The 21,002-nt window shown below is 41.9% G+C and overlaps 2 protein-coding genes across 3 annotated transcripts in view; both read left to right on the top strand.

The window, feature by feature from the left end:
• The window catches only part of Kif16b (kinesin family member 16B), a 315,616-nt gene extending 307,455 nt beyond the window's left edge, over positions 1 to 8,161 (top strand). Inside the window, exon 27 of one of the 2 annotated variants that reach the window (XM_047540972.1) lies at positions 6,714 to 8,161. In XM_047540972.1, the coding sequence (XP_047396928.1) occupies positions 6,714 to 6,872 (159 nt within the window). In that variant the 3' untranslated portion in view covers positions 6,873 to 8,161. The remainder of the gene's footprint in view (positions 1 to 6,713) is intronic. The other variant, XM_047540973.1, reaches the window with a different exon arrangement.
• A 7,570-nt stretch (positions 8,162 to 15,731) lies between these two features.
• On the top strand, positions 15,732 to 20,773 carry LOC124976307 (uncharacterized). Its single transcript, XM_047539252.1, has 4 exons — positions 15,732 to 15,832; positions 17,969 to 18,084; positions 19,326 to 19,482; positions 20,530 to 20,773. The coding sequence occupies exons 1-4, from the start codon at positions 15,732 to 15,734 to the stop codon at positions 20,771 to 20,773; spliced, it is 618 nt and encodes a 205-aa protein (XP_047395208.1).
• Positions 20,774 to 21,002: the final 229 nt, after the last annotated feature.

The following is a 21,002-nucleotide window of genomic DNA, read 5'->3' as shown; positions in this document are numbered from 1 at the left end:
TGAGCAGAGGGGGCACTCTGGGCAGCAGCCTCGTGGATCAGATCAGCCTCTGGAGTTGGGAGATCTGGTCTTGAGTCCTGGCTCTTCAGCTTATATAACCCAGACCTTTGGGATACTGTTTAGTCTTCCTGGACATTTTTTCATCAGTAAAATGGAAATAGCAGTAGTCTCCACCTCATTAAGTTGTTGCAGACATTTGATAACATATTCCTTTAAAATCTCTTCTCACAGTGCTTAGAACATTGCAAGTCATGGTAAATGGCTTCTCCATAGACTAATGAGATGGGTGGCTCTAGTGAGACTTGTGTGTGCACAGGAGAGTCAGACCTGAGGGAGTACATTGGACCTCAGCAGGAAAAACTTTTTAGAAAGTCACTTTGGAAAGAAAAGGGTTAGAAACCAGTGCAGGGTCTCTGACTATTACCTATGACTCTTCCTTCCACTAATTTCATTTGCTCTCCATTTAAAAAGCTCATGGTCATCTACAAGGTTGTCTTCATTTGTGTGGGGAGAGTTTTAAAATCACTCACCAGAGTCACAGTTCCTTTGGAAAAGACCCATGGAAGTCCCTCTTTCCCAGTTACCTCTACCTCCCACCATTGCCCAAAACAAAATCACCCAAAACTTGTAGAAGAAGGGCAGTTTATGATATCAGGGTACTTGCGTCAGTGCTGAAATGTGCCTTAAAGATTAGCCATCTAAATTTGATTTTCTGAAAGCATTGATGAGAAAGTGCCTTCTTTTTACTTTAATGTTGGTCCAAGTAGCAAAAAATAAATAACCTGGATAAATGTGTCTAATATATTTTTTTATTGTTCTTAAGTCCTTTCTGTCAACTTGTAAACAAATAAATCATGGCCATTTGTCCCCTACAATGTCATGCTCTCTTTCTTCACTCTCCCACCTCTTTTGTTCTCCCTTGCATCCCACCCCTTCCTCTCTTGTCACCCCAGACACTCCTCCTCATCTCTGTGGCTTCCTTTCTCTGGGCCACTTCCCTTTCCTTTGATTAGACATTCTCAGACCCTCACTAAGCCCTTCTTACTCTGCCCTCCCATCCTGCTCCCTGGCTTGTAATTTTGCTGAATGAGGATTTGGTCTAACCTGACATTTCTCCTCCTGGTATCCAAGGCTGTAATGGCGTACAAGGGTTCCATTGCTGTTCTGAGTAGCCCCAAGCCAGGGTATTTAACAAAGAATGGGCTGTGACACCATCACCCACCACCAAAGTAGCCTGGAGTTGCAGGCTTCTGTGGTCCCTAACAGGATACAGAGATTTAATTATGCCTGCTTTTATTGCTTTGTATAATAGAGAAAATGTTCTATTAAAGTCAGATACAGCAATTGGGTATCAAATTTTACAAATTCTTTTCCTACCTTGCCATTTCTGACCCTGATAAGTCACTTGAACTCCTAATGTCCTTCAATTTTTGCAATTCTCTTCTATAAAGTGTACTACCCTGGGGATGTAGCTCAGTTCCTAGACACAATTCTCACTTGATAGGGAGAGCTAGGATTCTTTGGATCCACAAAAAAAAAAACAGGGTAGAATTGACAGGAGAATTTTTCATTTCTCCCTTTAGCTGCAGATGCTGTGGAAAACTTTGTGAGCACAAGCTATAAAAGTCTCTGATTAAATATGTTAGCAATTTATATGTAATCATAGTATGTTTTAAATACATACAGTAGCCAGGATCTGGAACATTGACTGATCTAAAATTGAGCCTCAAACCCTAATGAGAAATGAGGATATTAGTATAGTGATAAACTTAACTCACCAGGCACAAACAGAGACCAAACTGTTCTATTATATGTCCCTCTGTGAAATCTGATCAGTTGGTACGTCCACATATGGAACATTACATGGCAAAGTTTCTGAACAAGCCTAACTACATACACATAGTTTGTGGATTAATCTCACAAATGTGGTGTTAAACATATACTGTGTGGGTTGCATTTTTTCTCTAATATGCAGAAACTAGAGAGAAATAAAGAATTTTTAATTTTTTTTTTTTAGAAATGTTCATTGCGACTTTATTCATACTAGCAAAAAAGTAGAAACAATACAAATATTTATCAAACAACAAAAACAATTTGTGATATAATCACTGTGGTTTAGAAGTATCCCCCAAAAGCCTGTGTTAAAGTCTTGGTTGCCTGCCGGTCATGCTCTTGGTAGGTGGTGAAACATTTAGGAGGTGTGACTTAGTCAAGGGAAGGTAGGTCATTGGGGGTGTGCCCTTGAAAGGGGATATTGGGATCCCTGGCCCCTTCCTCTCTGCTTCCCAGCCACCATGAGGTAAGCAGTTTCTTCTTCCATGTACTGCCATGTTCCATGATGAACTGCCTTACAACAGACCCTCAGAGGAACCACCGACATTGGACTGAAACCTCTGATACCATGAGAATAAATCTTTACTCCTTGTAAGTTGATTATCTTTGGTATTTTCTCCACTGACAGACAGCTGACTAACACAACCATATATTGGAATACTATTCAGCAATAAAAATGAGTGAGCTCTTGAAACATGCAACAACATAGATATAGTGATAAATGTTTAATAACTGGCTCTACAGCCACAATTGGAAAATTCTGATTCATCGTGTTTGCTGATTTCTATGGTGTAATTACTCTCTCCATGGTCAATTTTAATCTATCAGTAAACATGGAACTGAGAAGAGATGCACCATAGCACATCATTATACAGGTACAATGGATATAAGTAACTTCAAGAAAAATTGATAATGAAATGTAGGAAAATAATTGTTGTATTTTGAGTATCACCTTTGGGTTTTTTGTTTATTTTTATTTTTATTTGTTCTAATTAGTTACACATGACAGCAGAATACATTCCAATTCATTGTACATGAATGGAACACAACTATTCATTTCTCTGGTTGTATGTGATATAGACCATTCATGTGATCATACAAGTACCTAGGGTAATAGTGTCAGTCTCATTCCACCATCTTTCCCATTCCCCTGTCCTCTTCCCTCCTTTCACTCCCCTCTGCCCAATCCAAAGTTCTTCCATTGACCCCCGCCACCCCATTATGGATCAGCCTTCATATATCAGAGAAAACATTTGGCCTTTGTTCTTTTGGATTTGTCTTATTTTACTTAGCATGATATTCTCCAACTCCATCCATTTACCTGCAAATGCCATAATTTTATTCTCCTTTAAGGCTGAGTAATATTCCATTGTGCATATATTCCATTGTGTATATATACCACAGTTTCTTGATGCATAGAAATAAAGAATTTTTAAAAGGAGGATCTCATGAAAATAGAAGAGAGAATAGTGGGGAAAAGGGATCAAGGGACAAGTAGGAGGGAATGGGAAAGGGGAAGAACTGCAGAATGAAATTGGCCAAACTATGCTATGTGCATGTATGACTATATCACAACAAATCCCACTTTCATGTATAACCACAATGTGTCAATTAAAAAATAAATTAATAGAAGGGGGAAAAGTATATTTTGTGTATTCTATTAATATGATGTTCAAAAACTGGCAAAACTAGCCCATACTGCTAGAAATCAGAATAGCGGTTACCCTGGAGAGAAGGACTATAGAAGGAGGAACAGTAAGAGGGCTGCTTGGTGCTGGAGAGGTTGTTTTACTTAGACCTAGATGCTGATCACATAGGTGAAATTTTGTGAAAATCATTAGGATCACTTAGGATGTGTGCTGTTTTCCATCCATGTATTTCAACTTAAAAAAATTAACTCATCAAAGTCAATCATCAGGGTTTCTTCTTAGCATTTTTCATAAGCTTGGCAGTGTGCATGATGACCAGAGACTGCAAAGAAGAATGAGACACTGTGACCTCAAGAACCTTCTGAAATTTTAGCACCATCTTCTTTTTCTTTCTTTTTTTTTTTTTTTTTTTTTCTGTGGGGGTGGTGCTGGGGACTGAACCCAGGGCCTTCTGCTTACAAGGCAAGCACTCTATCGACTGAGCTATCTCCCCAGCCCCTTTAGCGCCATCTTCTGTTCCTTGGTTCAGTGGTTCACCAGAATACGCTCAGCCCGCTTCAGCATGTGGCTCTCCCTGGACAAGGCCAGCAAAGGTCATACCTGGTCCCCTAGACCTGGGAGCGAAGTGGAATCACTGCAGAGATTATTTTGTAGACAAATACTTTCTCTGCACCTAGGAAGCAGCTCATGTAAAAGAAGCCAAGCTGCCTGAAACTCCTGCTAGCAAGAGATTTGTTTTGCAAAGAAAAACTCTTCGGTAATGTTTGGAAGTGGTCAAATCAGACCTTTCTAGCTGGAATTTTCATGGAGCCATGCTAATGAGCTCATTTAAAGAGAAAGGCATTACCTGCAGTTGATTTATAGTTCTCTTTTAATGGCCAGGCTGTGGTTGGGAAGGTATCTCCCAATACTTCCTCTTTTACTTTTATTTATATTTTTAACTTTTACTTCTCTTCTCATTATACCCTTCAGGCTTTATTGGCCCTTTAAAGGGACCCTGCTTTGTGAACTAATTATGACAAATGTTGATACAACATCTGTTCCCAGATTTAAATTGCCTCCTTGTTTGACAGAGTTCATCTCCAAGGCAAGTTTGTTGTAAACATTAGTCTGCATGTTAATGCAGAGCCTGGGGTACCTGAAGCAGGAGCCACCCAAGAGCTACAGAGACAATGCCTGTTCAAGAAGTCTCTTTCCGTTTCTCATTAAGCTGTGGAAGAGTCACAGCTCCTTGCACAGCGAGAAAGCTTCTCATCCTGTTCTGCAGCATTTCACTCTTGATTTGCCAAAAAAAATCAAATATCCACACACGTTTCATCACAAACTTCGGTTGCTCCAGTATAGTCTACAATATTTACTGTTGCCCGTGGAATTCAGAATCCTCTAGAAGTGAATATTCTCAGAGTCCCTCCCCTAGGAAAGTTGAAGTCAAGTTTCCTTTTGTCTCTCTGGTGCAAATAACTACCAGGGTTAAGATGTTCATTCGTTAGCTGTTCTGAGTGAAGAGCACTTGCTTTCAGGTCTTTTCTCTTGATTACTAGCCTTTTTCATGTCTCCCGGCTACAGCCTCCTCCCTAGAAAATAGCTGCTATAAGAAGGACATGTAATTCTAGGTAGAGTATGATGATCACATAAAAGAAGGTGACTTGGGAGACTTCTGTGGGTGTTGCAAACGTTCATTTTCTTGGTTTGTGGTGTTTTTACATGTAGCAATACTCATCAAATTACACATTTAGAGAATGTGCAGTTTCAGATCTGGGGATGTAGCTCAGTGAGAGTATTTACCTAGTATACATGAGCCCCAGGTTCCATCCCCAGCACCACAAAAAAGAATGTGCAGTGTATTGTACATCAGTTTTGTTTCTATAAAGTATAAAAAATTATACATTAGATCTTCAGAAACTAAGTTATACAAATGTTATTATTTATAATTCTTATATTATTTAAGAAAGTAGTTAATAAACTTTCCTGGGGCTGAGTGATTTCTCTCAGAAGTATATTTCAGGTTGGCAATTCATAGATCCAGCTGGATTCCATTTCCTATAGATCAAGGTTTCTCAACTGTGGTACTGTTGACATTTGGGGCCAGATAATTCTTTGTTCTAGGGGCTGTCCTGTGGGTTGTAGGTTGTTAGAAGCATTCCTGACCGCCACACACTAGATGCATCCCCCAGCACACAAGTATGACAGTCAGATATGTCTCCAAACATTGCCTGATGTCCTCTGTAGGACAGAATTGCCCCTGGTTGGAAATGACTGCTCAAGAATTACATCACGTTTGTTAGACAAAAATTTTTTTGTTTCTGTCCAGAATTATTGTGTTTAATTTCTAAGTTTGTTTTTTAAACAAACTCAGACAGTAATAAGGTTTAGGTCTAAATCCTCTCCACTCCATTTTCTGTTATAGATGAGATTTGCCAGATCTAAAATATATCAACTAGTCTCGTGTATCCACTTCTCTTTAATATATCCCTCTAACACCCATGTCTGACTTTACCTCAAGCATTTCAGAACCTGGTCTTAGGCTTTGCTTCCTTGATGCCAAGAAAAAGCAGATAATGTTGTGACAATCACCTGCAGTGGGGGAGGGAATAGCAAGAGGTTCCCAGCAGTTCACCTTAGTAAGAATTTCTTTTTCTTGATGATTATCAGATTTACAGAATGATCTGTAAATATCAATGCATGGAGCTGATCCTCCTGTTCTGTTTCTTTCCCTTTATGTTATAAGAAGGATTCAAAGCAGATACTGATGGTGCAGTTGAAAAACGCCAATAAGCCACTCATTTAACTGTACAGATGGGCAGCCTTTTTTTTCCCCCCTTTTCATTGCCTATTTAATGAGTAAGTTGCGGGAGGGGGGTGCTTTTAAAAAATAGGATACTAACTGATGATAGAGTGGCTGCACAGTAGACCCCCAGGGCCAGGTACTGTTGGCGTTCCTCTGGGTGTTGTCTGCAGATAGACCTGATTGCTGTGAATCAGAGCCTTGAACCAAAGAGACTTTTACTGTGTTTATGTGTACAGTGTTTTCTCTTGGTCCAATGCTGAGGGCTTCAAGGATCTTCCTTGGATGCCAGTCTTCCTGGGAGCATCCCCACCCCTAGGTCTGATTCATGAAATAAACATGTGCATCTAGGTAGACAGGGATTTGTTTCTGGATGCTGCTTCTCCTCTCCTTGACTCCACCCAGAGATATCTTGACCATGTTCTTTACTCTTGTCTCTTCCTCAGAAATACCTCAGGGACTTTTTCAGCGTGATGCTCCAATCTGCAACATCTCCGCTACACATCAACAAAGTGGGACTGACCCTTTCAAAACACACCATTTGTGAGTTCTCACCATTCTTCAAGAAAGGAGTCTTTGACTACAGCAGCCATGGGACGGGGTAGAGCTGGGGTGACAGAGGAACCACCAATGCAGTGCCTTCTCATCGAAGTGGGCTCCAATGCAAGGCAGGATCCCTGCTGCCTCCTTCCGCCCAAGGCAGATGTGCAGCAGCCAACCCGAATGCCTCACGTCGTCATACCTAGTGCCTCAGTTTGGGAATGGGACGCTTTGCCTGCTGATGGTGACCCTGACAGGCAGCTGTTACTGTTCCACTGCAGTTGAACGTGGCCTTTTCCCATAGTGCTTCCTTCTCATTGCGCAGCAGCATCCGTCCCCCATGGCAGGATGGATGTGGCTTGTTTATCTTGGGCTCCCTGAGCCAAGCCAACCTGGGACCTCCCAGAGTGGGTGGCTTGCCAGACCACCCCTAAATGACTTTGATCTGGTTTCCTCCTTCACCAAAATACACTTGGATATTTTTATATCCCTTCCACGTGGCTGACTACATACCAAGAAAAGCATTTTAAATTATTTCACTGTATTTTTTTCTTTTCTTTTTCCTCATTTGGATCAGGACTTTTATATAATACCTAAACACTGATGTTTACACAGAATTCATATTCTGCAAAGGGAATTTTTGATCCAATCTTCCGTGCTTGACAAATTGGATGTAGGTGACATCACTTAAAACTTCTGTAAATCCCTACAAATAGGACACTGTTTAACCTTGAATGTTTGAGGACATTTTCCCAAATCTCAGTGGTTGCTGTGCATTCTCAAGCTTTTTTTGCTAAGCACAAAGTAAGTGCAAAACTGGATGCATATTTTTAAACATTATTTTGTTCACATTTTTCTTATAGAATCTACTGGATCTTTAGCTGAAAACTAGAATTTACAGTACTTTATTACTAACCCCTTAAATTACTCAGGACTTAATGTAGCATTGCACATCCTTGTACAGTAAAACTACTTTGTTTTGCTAAAGAGAAAAATATGAGCAGCAAAATTAAGATATATATGTGGCATATATTGAAATGTACATAATTCTATCTATAGATTTATATATGTACACACTCCTGTACAGTAGTTATTATGAACTGTATAATCATTCACACTGACTTTATTAAAGTTATTTGCTTTTTCAGAATTTAAATTGAATTGCTCTCAGTATTAAATGAAGTGATAATATCTTCACTTTGCCTTTAAGTTTGTAACATGCTCATTCTTACTGGTCTGTTTAAAAATTGATCTAATGTGCTTGGAAAGATATATTATGTATAATTTAGCATTTTTATTACAAAAGATGCAGTTATAGTAATGATTGAAGTCACAAATGAATAGTGAACAAAACATATTTACATTCAGTCCTTTAGAATATGCCTGCACAACAGAGCTCTCCAACCTCAAATATGTTTAAAGATGCAATTATCCCCATAAGGAGGAAACTATTATTGCACTAATTAAATATCATAGTTTAGTGTGAAAAAAAAATGAGAACTTTTTTTTTTAATTGCTGCAGAAAGACTTGCTTCTGTCTGCATCATGATTATATGTGTAGGTTTAGGAGCAATTACTACCAAGAATTTAAAACTAAAGATTAAGGGATAAAAGCTGGGGAGATAATAATTAACCATAAGTCATTTCTTTAAAAGGAGTCCAAGCACTAAAGACTGTCCTTTAATTGCTGAGTAAATGGTTTTCTTCAGCTGACTGATAATCTGTCTCTTGCCCCTTTGGTCCTGTTTTGGTGGCTAGGCTCATGGCAAGCATTTTGTTGAAACCACCCAGGACACTTGGCAAGAAAAAATTGACATGCATTTGTAAGAAGTGCAGTAATCATAAGATGCTTGTGTTCCAATCCTCACCTTAAGTAAATCGTAATTGTGTCTGGAGTTCAAGTACTGGCTAGCTTTGGCTAAAGCCAGCAAAGACATACAAGTGTCATTTTACTCTGGGCCTTGGTCTCTGCATCTGAAAGTGAAGCCAGCCTTTGCATTGAATGACCTCTAGATTCCGTTCTGGCCCATGGTTGCAGCAGAGGAATAAACAGTTTCAGTTGGACCAATTACAGTTCCTAGTGTGTAAATGTGAGATGCATACTTCCAATCTAACTTAGAGGCAATGAATCTGAATAAAACATGAGGGAAAGTTGAAAAGCAAGTGAAAAGTCACAACTAAACAAATAAAGGAATTCCTTTCTGAAATAAAAATAAGACAGGTGAGTTAGGATGATGAAATTGAAACTTCCTCATTTGGAATAATTTAAAGGAGTAAATGAAAATTAGAAATTGTGTATATTGCATTACTGTATTTTTCGGAGTGCCTAAAATAGCAGTAATACCAACCTGATCCCTTTAGGCAATTCAGATTGACAAGCCATCAACTTAGACTCTTGTAAGTCTTTTGGACAAATCTAAGGAGCTTAAACAGATTTCTTTTTTTTAAGTAGCGCTATCATTCCCTCCTAAGTCTTGCACCAATCTTATTTTAAATCACAAGTAATATAGTAACCTTCAGTCCAGTTCCCACTCACACCTTGCTATTTCTGAATTATATTCAAATTCAAACCTGTGATTAATTTTGGCAGGTAATAGGGAATAACCAAGTCATGCTGGCTCACCAATGACTATCATCTAGGAGATTGCCTGGTGCACAGTGCGGAGATACTTTGAAGATAATGAACAGGGTATTGGGTCCCAAGGTCACTTCAGATTTACATTTTAATACACAGTTACATTTTTATGCAAATACAAGCTCCTTCTGCTCAATTTTGGCTTGCACTCAGAGCTCTGGACAGCATATTCATCTGAATCTGGGCAGAAGCAACAAAAAGCTTCATCAGATTACAATATCATATGAACTCAAAGATGTGGGCCCCCTCTAAGGAGCTGAGGTTCCCATTTTTGGCACTGGAGCATATTGACTGGTGTCCTGGGTTCAACACTTTTTTTTCTTTTTTTTTTTTCTTTTTTTTTTGCACGGTGCTGGGGATTGAACCCAGGGCCTTGTGCTTGTGAGGCAGGCACTCTACCGAGTGAGCTATATCCCCAGCCCCTGGGTTCAACTTTTAAAAGGATGATCTTCTCTTTTTTAGGACAGCCCCAAGTCACATGACCCTGTTTCCTCCACTAGCTGAGATGGAGAACACTATTCCATTGTGATTGGGTCCTTACTCCTCCTCTTCTAAGCCTGCCACAAGGCAAACCTCATCCTTCAGAGAGATTATGGTTAGCAACATAAGCCTGACATGAGCAAAGATACTCAGTTACTCTGCTCCAAACAGTACTATTAGGTTCTCAGGTATGGTCTCTTTTACAGATGCTTCAGATGAGGCCTGGACGTGTCATTAGTTGGTAGTTGAACTCTTCTGTCCCAGGACACCTTCTCCCATATCAACACACATCTACAGGAATGGCTCAGATCAGACTTTATCCTAAAGGTCCCCCCTGCCCCAATTTGAATAAAAGGGGGAGTAAGGAAATTCAGGTATAATAACTCCATGACACAATTAACCACTTAATTTTATTTCAGATATCATAGTAGGTGACGTATGTTTTGGGGAAACAGACCATTAAATCTCAGAAGGCTCATTTTTGACAAATTAAGGTGTGCGTGTTCCAACTTTTAACAACCGGCTCCTTCCACATACAATGAGAGGACCTTGTTATTGACTCTTTTTTTCTTTTTTCTGTTGAGACTGCTTTTTCTGATGACAATTTCTTAGATGAAAAGGGATTCTGAAGTACAGTTTTGAATTTTGCACACGGAGATTTCCAAGTTGAAAAACACCTACCCAGTATTATAAATTTCCAAAGCATTCTGTTTCAAATGGATCCAAGAGCCGTCGTGCCTGGGGGTTACAGGGATGATGTTGCTAATGACCAGGTTGTTACCTTCAGAATGATTGTTTATTTGATGGTTCATTGTCCTGTTAAACTCTAAAAATGGCAGGAAAGACAGAAAGGCAGATGACTAAACTGAGGGGGTTCAAGGATGTAAGTTCATCCTTATAGCCTGCATATAGCACTTTTATGCACTTAACCACTGTGGAACTCTGCCACTGGGCTCTGGTACTGTCTCCTAAGCTATTCCATGTCTTTCTAGCAGGTTCTGTGTTCTATGTCTTGCAAATGACTAAATACAAAATGTACTTTTATTTATTATTTTTGGGGGGAATACTAGAGATTGAACCAAGGGGTGCATAACTACTGAGCCACATTCCTAGTCCTTTTTAATTTTTTTTTTTTTTTTTAATTTTGAGACAGGATCTGTCTTGATAAGTTGCTTAGGGCTTCACTTAGTTACTGAGACTGGCCTCAAACTTGCTATCCTCCTGCCTCAGCCTCCTGAGTCACTGGCATTATAGGCATGCACCACCATATCTGACAAAATGTATTTTCTTGGACTACACTACTTTGGTACCCTTTATTTGAAAATGAAATAAGATATTTATCCAAAAGTCTCTGTCTTTGACTTTTGTGAAAATTTGAGATTCATTCTCTTGGTTTTGCACTGTTTCCGTTGCTGAAAAGGCAAAATCTCCCCCATTCAGAGAGACAAGTCAATATGTTTGCAAGAAGTTCTGCCAGCCCTCCTTCTTTAAGCATTGAAGGTGGGAGGTACAAAGTGGAAAACTGAATACATGAAAATGCAAAAATCCCACAGGGTCAGTTTATAAAACTGGTAACATTAAGGTATGTCACCAAAGAGAGAGATGCATTTCTCCAGAATTTAAACCTAGGAAAAAAAAAAAAGTGAAACATATAGTTAAGCAACATCAACTTCTTGTAAGCAGAGTTATTTTTCTCAGTGTCACAAATCCTTATGCACTGTGAATATTTGCAGAAGCGTTTGTGTCTTTCCAGTAGCACGGAGAGCTGCGCCTGAGAGTGTCTCACTGAAGAACAGCCTGGGGGGTTGTGATTCCTGAGACTCCATCATTCCTTACCAGTCTTTCTGCAGGAAGGGAGGAAGAAGGATACAGGGCAAGAGGGCAGGCTGCAGCTGCTCCTTCAAAGCTGCCAGGACTATCTTCAGAGAAAAGAATCACAGTGAACAACAGCACCAGTTTGTAGTGATTAAGAGTTGTTTGTTGTTGTTTAATTTGCACTTGAGTTGATGTCTAAACTCTCATTAGCTCCTCTAAAAATAAAAGCTAGAAGTCATGGCAAAAGGGAGGGTGACCTGCCACCATTGTAAACTAATTTTCTTTTTTTTGGGGGGGGGTTGGGGTACTGGGGATTGAACCCAGGGATGCTTAATGGCTGATCCATACCCTCCAGCACCTGTTTTTGTTTGTTTGTTTGTTTTTTGTTTTGAGACAGGGTCTCACTAGGTTGCTGAGTCTGGTCTCGAACTTGTGATCCTCCTGCCTCAGGAGGATCTGCTGGAATTACAGGCGTGAGCCACCACACCCAGCTTAGTGATTTTTTTTTTCTTTTTGTTTATTTTTCTTTCTTTCTTCCTTTTTTTTTTTTTTAGTGTGTTTTAAGAAAAATTGATCCACAATGTGTATGAACTTTTAGTTGCAAAATAATTAAAATTCTTGCTATTTATCCTTTGCAAATGGATGGGGAAGGTCATATTTAGATCTTTGAAGTGTTTTGTATGCCTTCTGATACTGGTCTCCAGCACAACCACATGCAAAGAAATCCTGATCAACGAGCACAGCACTTCCTTCCAGGTTTGGGGCATGGAGTGTTCCTGCAGGACTCCTCATTTGAAAGGCTTGCTGTCTTTGGGACCTATTATCCACGTGTGTGGCTCTCCTGGGCAGCCACTACCATGCACCTCATGCCTAGTCCCCATGATGAGCCCCATCTCATAGTGGGACAGTTTGCCATTGTCCTCCCAAGCCTTCCACACCCACCAGCGCCCTACTGTTTCATTCTACCCGTTCAGAACTGTGGAGAGGGAGGGCAAGCATAATGAGTTGAAGAAATTATTTAAAGTTGACCTCAGGAAGTTCATAAAGTATGAACGATGCTTGGCCTACTTGAAGTCACCTATATAAATTCACATTATGAACACCTCCACAGCCCTACCTCCCACCAAAGAAATGGTGAAGGGTCAGACCAAATTGGCCATTGTTGCAGCTCCACTGGTCACATGCTTGGTGTTAAGGACCTTGCCAAGAAAGAGTGTGAGAAGAAGAATGCATAGAGAGCCAGCTGTGTTCTCCTTTGTTCTTGTTGTTAGCAGAATGCTCATCATTGGTGCCCCACCAGTCTCATCCAATCATTCAACCCATATACATGAGCATCTTCTCTAATCTGGCACGGGGCTAAGGGCCAAGGGCCAAGCACACAGTGGTGAGCACAAGGCCACAGGTACTACTCGAGAATTTGCATTCCATGCATATCAGCTAACCAATAACTGCACAATTGCCTGAAAACAAATTGTGACAAATGTTCTGCAGGAATGTATTGGGAGCTAGGAGAGTCATGCAAGAGCAGATAGTTTTTGGAAGAACCTAGGCTTCCCAGAGCAAGTGGTGTTGGAGCTGAGGCCTGAGGGATGAGGAGCAAGTGCCCTGGTGGCAGAGGGAGTGTCCCAGATCGAGGAAACGCCTTGTACAACCAAGATCACCCATTTTGGCTTTAACATGAATAGAATGACAGGAGGGTCATGGATTGGAAAGGGAGGTGGAAGCACATAATGGAGCCCCTGAAAGGTCCCTGGCCAGAGCTCTGAGAAGGGGATCATGTTTTCTCATGACTACTACCATTTCAGAAGGATATTCCTGGGAGAGGAAAGGGAAGGCACATAAGACAACCAGGGCTCATCCTTTAAAATCACACATAACAGGAAGAAAGGGACTTCCTAATTAAATGTTTACCAGTGGACAATATCGGGGACTGAGATGCTGTCCTGTGCCATCTGGAGACTGACTCTTCTGCTCCTGTACTTGGACCTTCTGTGTGTTTGGGCTTCCAAGACTTCAGAAGCTCTCACAATAGACAAGTATGGTCTCCTGGACTCTCAGATGTCCACTGTGGGGTGTCCAACTTATGTAGTCCAGTAGCCAGAAGGCCCAAATAAAGGAATGGGTTGTTCAACTTATTCCTCAAGTTAACAGAGAAGTCCCTCTGTTAGAACAAATACCAAAGCCTCTTAGCCACCCTGAGAATAAGGTTCAATGAAGTTTGTCAGTCTCTATTGATCACAGGGACTCGTAGGCTGATACCTTACCCAGGATGTCCAAAAACTTTCAGCATAGTCCAATTTGTATGGATTCAATGCTGTCAGTCCAAAGGACTGCTGGACTTTATGCGTGAATTCACTGGGTCACTTAGTGAACTAACTGATACTTGATGCAAACAGAGAAGTCATTGTTGTTCCCCTCCAATGAAAGTTTCGCCAATAGAGGACATACACCACTGGCTGTGGCTGTACTAGTGACAGTCTCCCATAAAAGCAGGAGGCCTGAGGAGCCAGGACAAATGGCAGGGAGAAAGGAGCAGCAAGATGGAAGAAGACAAGTTGTGACCTAGCTACATAGTAGTCCCAGCATCTCCCGAACAGCCAAACCCATGCACGCTCCCTTTGATGCTGAGGATGCCCACAGCTATTCTTCTGGCTCAAACTCCTTTTTGGAATCAGGAAGGATGTGTATGTGCTAAAGCAAGAGGTGATTTTGATAGAGGTGGGGACTCCTCAAGGGCAGTCTCTCTAAGTAACTCTTGCCCAGGTACAAATCTATTCAAGTGAAAAGTCAGAGGCAGGAGGAGGTGGGTCCTTTATACCTTTCCAGCTGCTTGTGATGCTAGTTTTCCACAATCAGGTAAAGTACCACACTATCTCCCTGCACCATCCTCTTACTCATGGGCTATGACCTCAGTGAGCTGGGCAGAACTCCTGACTGACAGTCTCAGGGACCCCACAGGGATGGCAGGTGCCCAGTTAGTTTTCCACAATCATCCTGCCACCTGTGGTCAACCCTTTTGTTTCATCCTTAAACAGTTTTCAGTGCTCTGAGGGAAAGTCTTCATCTATTTCAACAAACCTTCCAGAAAGGCAGCAGTCACTGCAAATGGGCTGCACCCCATGCTGATCCCAAAGAGCACAACATTAGGAAATCTGGCTCAGAGCTGCCAGGACAGAAGGGCAACAGTGTTGCATTTGTTTCCTGTTTCTGTGACTAGGCAGAGATAATATCACTTATACTGTCTAATGGGACATTCTCCAAGCTCCCAGCAAAACCAAAGGTCATGAACAGAACAGCCCTACGCCCAGCCAGAAACCAAACAGTGTCAAACTAGAAGGAGCCTTGGACACAATCTGCATCCATGATCCACTCAGGGGCTAGACAGAGTGCAGATGTGAATGGAGAACACAGGTGCCTCAGTAGGAAAGTCAGATTATATTTAAAAAGTGCCCACGCAGACACCAGCCTGTACCTAGCACATCTGGAGGCTGTACTCTGCCCAGGCTTACCATCTCCGTCTCTGATGTAAAATGATCTGTTGGTTTTACTAAAGGTAAAACAGCTTGAAGGAGGTTGTGACTCACCCAAGTGACAACTAATTGGGACCTGAGTGTCAATGTTTTGTGTTAACTCTGGGGCCCCCACCACGACCACCATTAAGGGAAATAATGAGTACATCAGTCCTGGGGAGACAGGAGACAGGAATCACACCAGTTATTTTCATAAAGGAGAGTCTAAAATAATTAGTTAGCCGAAAAGGAGAAATAAAAAGGAACTCAAAGGCATCACAGAGGCAATAACTAAAAGAAGCAGCTGTCTCCCTTAGGTATGGGAGAACAGGTGAGAAGAAGGGAAAAAAGCCCCTGTGGTGCTAAAACTTGACCACAAAGAGGAGGCGGGGACACTGGCTGCTGGCACTAGTGTCTCAGCTGGAAGAAGGACCTGTGAGGCTGTCCTGGGTAGGGGCTGCTGCATCTATGAGCACCAGGGCACAATGGAGTTTATTGGTGAATGTTGGAAAAACTACAAACTAGATCCAGCTGCTGCTTCTAGCAAGCAGTCCTGCCAATGTGGGGAGGAAGATGTGAGATTGAGGTGATACTGACAGGAACAGGAAGTCATCTCATCAGGAAAAGGAAGCAGACAGGAAGTGCTCCTGGGATGATGCTGACAGGAACAGAGAGCAAACGGGATCAAGTCCCCTTTCCTTCCTCCAGCCCTGAGGTCTCCCTCTAATGCACTGTCTTGGCAGAGCCTAACAGGGAGCAGCTGGCAAAGTAGAATTAAAGGTTTGCAAGTTCCGGTCCTAGCATCCCAGAGCAGAACAGAGAAGACAGGGCTTGGAGCCAGAAGGGAGAAACATACTGATTGGCACACTGAGCTTTTGCTTCAGCAGAAATCTGGACCTAACACTCATCAGCCATTGGTCAACTTCAATGTTGATCTGAAATCAAAAGCTATGGTTTCCTCCTAACTCCCACCACAACCCATTACTAGACATTCTTAAGCTCCTGTCTGTGCCACTTGCTGAGTCATGAACTCCCATGGCCTGAGAGAACACATAACCTCTGTTCTCTGGTAGCTTACCCTACAGAGCTAAAATTTGTCCTGTATCTTTATGCATCCTCTTTTCTGAAAGAAGTACCCATGACCAAGTGGCACCTGAGCAGTACAATGCCAGTCACATGGGAAATGCCATGGACATCTGCTTCACCCAGACTTTACCACAGCATAAGTCTCCTAAGATGGTAAAAAGGGTTCAAACACTGCTTTAAAAAGACAAGAAACCCACAGATTCCTAGACACCCCTTCCTGAGTCAAAACCTTTGTTTGTTTGTTTGTTTGTTTCCTCTCTCTCTCTCTTTTCTTCCCTCAATGATGAAGAAAAGTTGCTTTGGTGACAAGCAAATGGATTTGGGAAGATTCGCTCTAATTCCATGGCCATGTCTATAGTCTAGATTGTCCCTGAGAGCATAAGATGAGGAAATTTCTAGAGCATCAGTCAGGTGAGTAAAATTTAAACGCCTGAGTTTGGGGACCCAGAGTCTATGTGCTGTTGATTAAATGCGATGATTTCTTGTACTGTTTTTGAGGCTGGCAGTAGTACCCTTCCTCATCTGCATTGGGATTGTTTGTTTCTCACATAATTCAAGGTAAGCAGGTTCATCTGTTCTGCTCAAGTGATTTGAAGTGCTACTCACCTGAGAAATTACTTCTCTGTGGTTATCCTCATGAGAGGCAGGATCAGCCATGACACTTCTGGCACTTAGCCATGATACTGACCTTCAGAGACTGAAGCCATGGACATTTCTCACACGTAGTCATGACACTGACCTTCAAAGACTGAAGTGGCAGCTTTTCTGACTGTTCTAAACCTGAAAACTTAAGAATAGCTATTTTCTGAAGGTAATTGATGTCCCATGAGAAGACATGGGAGACGTAGTCTTGGTCTTGCTTTTCCTGGTCTCTGACTGGTCTTTCTGCGTGACTACTTTTCTAATGTAGAGAAAGAACAGTTATGCTTAACCATGAAATCCAAGAGAAGTCTCCTTATTTGAGCTTCCGTGCTTACCAGTGTGAGGAGGTAGTAGACCCAAGGAAATGAGGGAGTAGGTAATGGAGGGGTGATATAGGAAAGGCATTCTAGAACAGAACTAACTAAAGACTTGAGGATCACAAGAAATGATTCTGGCTTAAACATCTAAAATAAATGTTATCCCAGTAAACCCATTGTAAGTTGAAAATATAAGTTGAAAGTACTTTTAATAACCCAACCTTCCAAACATCCTAGTTTAACCATGCAGTCAATTGTAGAGAATCACTTGTTTCTACTTAGCTCACATGACTGGTTGGGAGCTAAGCTGTATATTGCTTGCCCCAGGAAAGATCAAAATTCAGAATATGGTTTCTACTGAATGAATTATTGTTTTTATTCCAGTATAAAGTTGGAAGATTATGAATTGAACCATCCAAGGACCATCTCTGCCAAAGTGAAATGAACATTTTATACATATTTCCTTTCTTATCTCACCCTTCTGTCCAGTCACAATAACTGAGCTGGTGATTGTCTTCCTCTTGAAATGGATGTATTCAGGAAACTCAAAGAACTTCATTTGTTTTCATTTAATGTCCTGATATCAATGACTGCTCATCAGTTGGGAGGGGGCAGGGGTGACAAGCAATTGAGAGTACATACATCTGATCACAAAGAAAGCTTCATCTTGTTCCTAGTGAAGGTGCCAGGAGCCAGGAGTTGTCTTGTCAGTCATCTGAGAAACGCTGTCAAAGGCTTATCAGTGAAGACAAGCCAAAACCATACCTACAAATTCAAGGGAACTCAACTGAAAGTGAGTTTTTCAGACACAGAAGTCTGAATAGAATAAAAGATATTTTTGATTTCTGTAACTTGTTATCACCCACTTGGTGAAGCGGGAATGGCAATATGCAGATGATTCAGAAAATTTGTGTCATTGTTTAGGTTCATCTTCTTCCACCACCCTGTTGACAAGTCTCTAATTTACCCTGTACTAGTTTAAGTTGTGCTCTTTCATTTCCTTCTCTGAGAGCAGGAAAGACAGAGAGGACACTCAAAAAGAATGTCCCTCTGAGCCATAGTTGCACCCTAGCATTGAACAGTTGTGAACAGTGGAATGTGTCTTTTGAAACTTGGGGGAATTGCTTCTTCTTGAAACCATCCTCTCACCTCCTTCCATGACATCCTAGGGAAAAATCAAAAGCAGAAATAAATTTACCATGAAGGCATTTAAGCTTAAGTTTGTCAAATGCATAGACAACTTCCAAGATCCTCAGGATCCTCTGGAAAGATCAGAGAGAAAGCAGCAGCCAAGTCATTCATGGGAGGGGTGGGGAAGGAAGAGTTTTGCCCCAGTTTGGGGATCCTCCTCCACATCTGGGGGTACCAGGCTGCCTCCATTGCCCACATCAGCTAGAGTGGTGAGTTCAGGGAGAGGAAGGGTCTAGCAGAGCTGGACAAGCCACCACCAATGCTTCAAGGGCTAGACCAGGGGAGAACACAGGTGTAGTCTTAGCACCTGCCCTTAGGGCAAAAATTAGTTCGTGACTTGTAGCTTTACCAGTGAGAAGCTGTGACGCCAAGGAGAGCCTGACTTATCTTCTGTTCACTCTAAAGAACTCAATTTTATGTCATTGGTGCAGAGGTAGTTAAAGAAAAAAAAGAGCAAAAGGAAGTGGGGGAAAAGTATTATAGAACTAGGGAGAACAATAAATTAATAATGATGATTTAATATAAATAAGTTTCCATTTATGTGACAATCTTGAAAAGACAAACCCACAGGGACAAAAAACAGTTCAAAGATCGTCAGGGGCTAGGGGTGAAGTGGGGAAGAGGTTGACCACAAAGGGGCAACCGGAGGGACTATTTTGGAAATGAGGATCTGGTCCATATCTTGATCATGGAGGTCATTACACAAGCATATGCGTTTGCCATGTCAACATGCATAGAGCTATATGTCAGAAGGGTTAATTGTACCATCTGTGAATGATGCAGTAATGTGTGTTGACAGACTGACTCTATACCACACCAAGCCTGTTTCTTTTTCCTTTGCAGCAGAAGAAACAACTAACAGTCCTGTGGGAGAAAAGAAAATAACTTCAGCCTCCAGAATCCATTTTTGTGAGTTTAGACCCTGCCTAGGATGGAGACAGGAATTTGTTCACTTATCTGTCTTCAGGAACCATTCCATGACCCATTCAACATATACAAGGTGCCTAATAAATGTAGCAGAAAAGATGGTGGATATAGTGCTCACCCAGCATGCCAACTCTCAGAGCTCTCTTCCCTTTCCCAGCAGGCTCCCATCCTCCCTCTCTCCCCTCTCTTCCTGCCCCCTTCCCTGCCCCATCTCTATGAATGTCTAAAGTGTTTCCACATCTCATGGTAAAAGATTATTGACTCAGATTACATCTGAGTGATTCTTACAGAAAGAGGGATTTCAGAAGGATTTCTTCCAACTCCTAGAAGATCCTAGAAAGAAGTCTTAGAGGCAGGGATATGGAACCACAAGAAGAAATTCAATAGGAAAGTGACAGAGAACATCTTGCTAGGTGTTCTGAGCACCAGAGATAGAAGTCATCAGAATGACCTCCCTGTGTGAGGGACAGATGGGGGTCAGTGTGGTGGGGCTGCATGAACAGGAGGGGTTGCCAGGGCCAAATCAGAAAAGCCTGGGGTTAGAGGTTGGATTTCATCTGGAACTCAGCAGGAAATACCATGACATTTAACAAATCTCTGTTCTTTGTTTTCTTGGCTCGCCCCCTCCCACATGTGAGATCTAGGAGGACAGGGTCAGAGTCTTCTTGTTCCTTTCTGCTCCCCAAGCACAGTGCTGGGTATGTTCACTGGATATTTAATAGAATTGGCATGTGGTTTTTGGGGTGAAGGGTAGTAGTGATTGATTTAACATTTTAAAAGAATCCCTCAGTCTGCTGCTTAGAAACAGACATGAGGGTACAATGAGGAAGAAGTGAGGAAAGTTAGGGTGACATGTGCCTCAGCTGGGCGTCCTCAAGGGTCAGCAAGATTTCATGGTATGGGCGTCAAATGTGATTCTGAAGCAAGGTTGAAGTAAAAGCTTACAGTCTTCTAACATTGCGATCTGGCCTAACTCCCTGGCAGTGTTTGAGAGGAAAGGGAATGTAAAGATCTGGGCAACTGACCTTCCTTGATGCAGTAGGATCAGACTGGACGTGCCACCCTCAAAGGGAGGGAGCCGCTTCCAGTCTACTAAATGCATTGCTATTTCCTATTCTAGCAAAAGACCGGAGCAAATAGAAAAGGAAAAATTTACAACTGGAGATTCACAGACATTCCAGATGCACCGGATGCGCGTGCATGTCTGCAGGACTCGGAAGAGAGACAGTTGGGCTTCTAGGAAGTCTGGAAACTGGAAACTACAACCAGATGGGCCCAGCCCGGGGACCGTCATGGCACACTGGAGCGTGAAATCAGATTTTAGAGGGAGACAAGGGTGTGGTTTGGCAGAGGCTCAGACTTAGGAGGGGATTCTCAGAGGTTTGTTTGGGATGAGAGATGGCCTAGGTTCACAAATGACAAAACAGATGCAGGGCAAGGGAAAATATGCACTGGGATGCTTAGTGCAAGCTCTTCCCAGTTCCCAAGTTTAACTCCTGACTCTTCCAGCTGCATCTCACATGACCCACCATCAAATAGAGAAGCGAGTCCATCAGTCCTCTCCAGTTCCCCAGGAGGCTTTGGGTTAGTCCA

The sequence above is a fragment of the Sciurus carolinensis genome, chromosome 2 (assembly GCF_902686445.1).
Source record: "Sciurus carolinensis chromosome 2, mSciCar1.2, whole genome shotgun sequence".
In the NCBI taxonomy this organism is placed as follows: Eukaryota; Metazoa; Chordata; class Mammalia; order Rodentia; family Sciuridae; genus Sciurus; species Sciurus carolinensis.
The sequence above is the reverse complement of the archived record's forward strand: the minus strand, read 5'-3'. Positions and strand labels throughout refer to the sequence as shown.